We start from the raw sequence: 5,834 nt of genomic DNA, 5'->3' as shown, positions 1-5,834 counted from the left end.
GTCCAAGAATACAAATGCGGCCTATTTTGGTTGAAAAATTCGGAGTTAAGTTAGTACCAGACCGAAGTTCTTATATATATTCCACAATTCTCCTCCTCCCCCTCAAAATTCAGCAGTAAAAACCCGTTCGAACCTTTGAATTACCTAAAAAACTGATCCTATGCTCATATATTGGACAAGGAGTACCTTTATCCGAGCCCAAAATCTAAAAATGTAGTCTCTTTAGTTTTAAAAATACCGAGTTAAGTTAGTAACCTGGCCGAACTTCTTATATATCTTCTTCAATTCTCCGCCTTTTCCTCCTACAATTCCGCTGTAAAAAAAAACTGTTCAAACCTTTAAATTATCAAAGATTAGGCTTGCATATTTTGGATCAGGGGTTCTAAAAATGAAACCTCTTTTGTCCGCTGCAAAAAACTATTCGAACCTTTTAATTACCTAAAATTAGGATGTCCCTGTACCTACCTTTGAACCCGTAGACCCTTTATCCGAAATCTATAAATGCAGACTATTTTCGTTGAAAAATGCGGAGTTAGTAACCTGGCCGAACTTTTTTCTTCTATACCTTCCTCAATTCTTCTCCTCCTTAAATTCCGCTGTAGAAAAGGTATTCAAACCATTGAATTATCTACAATTAAGCTGGCTCTGTACTATATAGGGCCAAGATAGACAAACATATCTGTAGAATATGTTAACTATGGGTGATAAATATATCTGTAGAAAATGTTAAATGTAGGTCCATGTTTCGAAATATCCCCCATATAAAGGCTCTACCCCATTTTCGGTATATTGACGTTTTTAGCCTCATTTTTTTTTTTTTACCGAAGAGGCTGTAATTTGGCATTTTAGGTTTTGGAAGGGCATTACACGCTGCGGTACAGGCAAAAGTAAACGAGATAGACACATATTTTGAGAATATAAGAATATGGTTCTGAGTCGATTTATGCATGTCCGTCCGCCTGTCTGCCTGCCTGTCGATATTAAATTGTAAACAAAGATGAAATTTGGCACAGCTCATCTATTTGGCCCAAGGGCGAGCCCTATTGGAATTGGGAAAAATCGGTTCAGATGTAGATATAGCTCCCGTATATAGTTTCGTCCGATTTTATGTAAATTGTGTACCAAAGCCCGTATATATCTTTCGATTTGTACGAAATTTAGCATAGCGTACTGAATTAAGTCTAGAAGTAAATATAAATTATTCTCTGGCAAGTTTCGTTGAAATCGGTTCAGATTTAGTTATAACTCCCCAATATATTTTCGTCCGATTTCATGTAAATGATGCGCCAAACTCCTAATATATCCAAAGTGGAGAAGGGTATCATATAGTTGGCCCAGTCCGCCTTTACTACTTTCCTTACTGGTTAATATAGGTTTTTGTCTTGACAAGGTTTTGCCTGATTTTCTGTATTTTTGAAGGTTTTAGTCGCATTTCCAACTGTAAATATGACAAGCTTAATTTTCGGTCAGATAAAGTTCTTAGACCAGTTTTTCTACCTATGTATATGCATTGGCTGTAATTTGGCATTCCAGATTCCTGGTGAATAAAAAACTTTGTCCCGAAAATTGTCATTATAGGTACATGTTTGTTATATCCCAATTTTTTTTATCTACAAGCAGATGATTTAGAATGATATAGTTTCAAATATAAGGGACACGGCAGATTTAAGGCATTTTGAATACACACTGCATGGTGAAGTGTATACCAAGTTCAGCCGGCCGAAACATACGATTTGATTACTTGCTAGAAGATATATGAGGAACCATCGAGCACTAGGAGACCTGTGAAAAGTCTTCCAGTTATAAAGGCCATTAAAAATGTGTATTGGAGGTATTCTGTCTATGTACATGGGCTCATCGAAGATATTCTGTCTTCGGAATACTTGTATGACAATTCATGTACAATTTGAAAGGTATTTTGTCTATGGAAGTCCCCTAAAAATATATTACTTATAACAAATAATTAATTATTCGAATTCCAAGTACAATAACCCATAAGTATTTTATTTTAACATCAACAATTTTAAATATTTGAAATTTTTCTTCTTTCAAATCACCATAAATCAAATCACTTAAAATACTGGCTATCTGTGTTATGAAATAAAGATCAAACGATTTGAAGAAAATTTTAAATTAATATTTTTTCAGAAAAAATATCAATAAACTGAAGAATCAATTACACTAAGTACACGATCGCTGCCGACACCACACCTCTGCACCATTTATTTGGGACTATTGATATTGGCTACGCTCTCTAATAGCTCAAATGTTTGTGTTTATACGATGAGTTGTAGATGATATTGGCCAATAAACAAATTGAAAATTAAATTTCAAATTTTATATCGATTCTGTCTGTCCGTCTGCTTTGTGAATATTGTTGGTGTCTGGCTTTTAGTTTTTTCGACTGCAATGTTTTCCCCATATAAACTTACCTTGATCCCTCCGCACTGCTGTCGTGTTGCAGTAGAACATATTTAAGATCTGGTGCTACTAGAAATGATTCAGCATTCAATTGCCTCTGTAAAATGAAGGAAAATAAAAAAAACAAACATTAATGAAATTGAAATTTTGCATAAACAAAACACTATTTGTTGGCTTATTGTTGTTGTTGTATTTTTGAACATTCTTTTCAGTTTTATATTTAATTGCATTTTTTTGGAACTTACAAATGATGAGTTGGTCATTAAAACACGCGTTGTATAGTTATCTAAGTTTAATATAGACAGACCACCAGTGGGATCTCGAAAAACTAATTCATTGTCTGTAAAGAGAGAGGGAAAAAGAAAGAATATTGAATTAAATTAAAAGTACAAATGTATGGCAAATAATTTTGGGATTTTTATTTTGCATTATCAAAATGGGGAACATGGTATATTACATGTTATTTGTTAAACGATCTGTGGGAGGTATTTTATCTGCAAAACGCTTCTCTGGTGTCAAACTGGAAAAGGTATTTTATTCTATAGAAGACCTGGTAAAAAATGACTCGAAAAAACCTTCACATACGACTATCTGGACCTAACTAAGCAGCGCAGTATTTACATAAAATCGGACAAAAGCGTATATGAGAGCTATATCTAAATCTGAAGCGATTCCAACAAAACTTCGCATACATAAATTTGGACCTAATTCAGTACGCTGTGAAAATCGACTCAGAAAATGATTCTATGCATATTCTCAAAAGGAACCATGGGTCTATTTCGATTATTTTTGCCTGTTACAAACATATTCCCAAAGACACAACCCTGTACCGCAGAGTGGTGAAGGGTATAAATATCAGTCCATTATTAGGTTTTTAATGGCTCTTGGCGTAATTTTCCAATCGAAGTGACAATATTTTAGTACGCAATGTCAATATAATCCTCCCTTTATGATACTAAAATATTGTCACTTCGGCACAAGGGCCTGCCATTTTTAATATTAGACCATTTTCTGACACAATCCCCATACAAAGGTCGTTATTTTCAGAATGTTAACGTTTTCCATCCTGAATATCTAAAGTTTGAGACTTCGTATTCTATTGGACATATTGAATGTTCATCTTATGCAGGAGGGTATAAATTCAATCCGGTCGATGTATTTACTTGTTTCCAGAGGAAATAGTAGAAACCTGGGGAGCCTGGCAAATGTAGAAGGCAATGAAGGGAACCCTACTTTTCCATACAACATTTTAGAGGACTATGTACCCTTAAAATCTCATATAGAAATTTGCAGAATGCTAGGGAGTCGATGTATTCATTTCTTTCCATAAGAAATAATAGAAACCTAAAAATTTTCTTCAGAGAAGTTTCTACTTGTTTCTATAGATAATTATAATTAATTAATCTCTCTCTCGGGTCTTTAGCCTTCAGGAGTAAATATATAAGACTTAGAATGCAAATTTTGTAAATTTCCATACAAATGTCTTGGTTCATTAACCCCCCTGAATATTAACCGATCCTCTTCATATCCGTCATGCTTATTCTTTGGTTAAATCCCCTTCTTCGTGTAAAATTGCATGGTGTCCGGCTCATAATTGACCCGAAAAACAGGCAAATATAAAGTTTTTGGTACATTTTATCCCCTTAATATTCACCGATTATTACCAAAAATAATAGGGATCTTCTTTGGACAGAACCCGTTTTACATGCAAAATGTTCTTTTGTGCCGATTAGTCCACAAGTGTGACCTGTATTGTGTTTATAAATTATAATGGAGACGCACGGACGGGCACACATGCCCAGATCGATTAAGGTAGTCCCGCTCGGAAAATGGAGCGGGACCTCTATATGTCAAAACATAGATTCAGCCTCCAAAACTTCGGAATGACAAATTACACCCCTTTCGTTTGGAAAATGTAACTAAATCCTTCAAAATGGGTTCTGTTAAATGGGAACTATACCAAAATGAGGACCTATGTATCCCATTTATAACACCAAACATCCTAAGATTTGTAGGGAGGAATATTTCAAAACCCTATTTTAAATATTGCGATCTCGATCGTAATTTCAACAGATGGACGGATATGGAATACAAGTTTATTCTAATTAAGTATATATAGGGTTATACATTTCTTGGACTGGTATAGAATGGAATTTTTCGAACAAAATTTTCTTCAGCGATGAAGTACATTTCTCACTCGGTGGATATGTTTATAAACAAAATTGTCGAATTTAGGGTTCTAAGAAACCTGATGTAATTGAAGAGATAAAAAGTCATTGTTTCGTGACCTGGTTGGTCCAAAGTCGGGACTTTTTCGAAAACGACGATGGAGTGACTGTCACCGTCAATTTATATGATAACCAATTTTTTTGTCTGCTTTTGGAAAATATGTGGTTGGCGAACTTTCACATTTCATGCATAACATTTTGAGGTTTCCTTGCTATTTAAAGTTGAAGCATTTAAATTTTTTTCTATATGTTCCCTTAATAATGCACAATAAAAATCCAGCTATGCTTAAATAAAAATTACAATTAAATATACGTATATATACACTTACCACTATGCCATGTACCATTAAATGGTTTCCATTGTAAGCGTTTACTTAAAATATCACTTAATGTTAATCTGACGCCACGTAAGCGTAAAGCTTCATCCTCTGGGGGAAACAAAGGAAAAAAAAAACAATACAAAAATTATAAACACATATTAGAAAATGGAACAAGGCACTCTCTCGCATATACCCCTCTTCAGCACTTACTTACCTGGTGATAGTAAAAATATTGAAAATATAATTAAACTGAAGACAGCCGCTATTACTAGCAGGGCAATAAATATGCCGCGCCAATTACGTCTTTCCGGTGATATGGCCACCAATTCCTACAAAAAAGAAAGAAAAGAAAAATAGTTTTTGCTTAAATTTCATTAAGAGACTAAGATATTCCATAATATGGTAATAATTATTATAGTTGGCTAATGTATTCCCCTTATCGATATAAAAAAACCACTTCAACACATTTTCACACACATATATAAAAGAGTGTGTGTGTGTGTGCATGTTTTCATCTGAAGATGAACACTATGCATAGTGTTATGAAATGTGAACTTTGATGTCAAGGTCATATTGTCGGGATGTACAATCTTGTCAGTCATCATATCTTTGCCTTTGTCAGTTACAAATGATTTTTATGTGTAGAGCAAATTATTAGATTCGTTTCTTGTTGTTGTTGCCTTCGATTATATGTCATCATTAGCATCACTGTTGTCGTTGTTTGTTTTATTGTTGTTAGTAGTAGTGAATAGCTGATGTTGTAATTTTTTACTGTTGTTGCTGGTTTGTGGTCTAGGAACAGATATGTTGCATATTATTGTCCTTGGTCATTAAAATCTATTATCCTTGAAAATCAGACACTGAG

General features: G+C 34.1%; 1 protein-coding gene across 1 annotated transcript; it reads right to left on the bottom strand.

Annotated features, from left to right (window-relative positions):
• Nucleotides 1-2,432: 2,432 nt before the first annotated feature.
• On the bottom strand, nt 2,433-5,298 carry LOC133325197 (inactive dipeptidyl peptidase 10-like; the record flags this gene model as incomplete). Its single annotated transcript, XM_061533981.1, has 4 exons — nt 2,433-2,518; nt 2,667-2,761; nt 4,979-5,077; nt 5,184-5,298. Coding segments are annotated over 4 exons (395 nt in total), but the record flags the coding sequence as incomplete, so codon positions are not given.
• Between the last annotated feature and the right edge of the window lie 536 nt (nt 5,299-5,834).

This window comes from Musca vetustissima, unplaced genomic scaffold (genome assembly GCF_032173495.1).
Source record: "Musca vetustissima isolate MV318-11 ecotype Yass unplaced genomic scaffold, APGP_CSIRO_Mvet_v1 utg627136, whole genome shotgun sequence".
In the NCBI taxonomy this organism is placed as follows: domain Eukaryota; kingdom Metazoa; phylum Arthropoda; class Insecta; order Diptera; family Muscidae; genus Musca; species Musca vetustissima.
The sequence above is the reverse complement of the archived record's forward strand: the minus strand, read 5'-3'. Positions and strand labels throughout refer to the sequence as shown.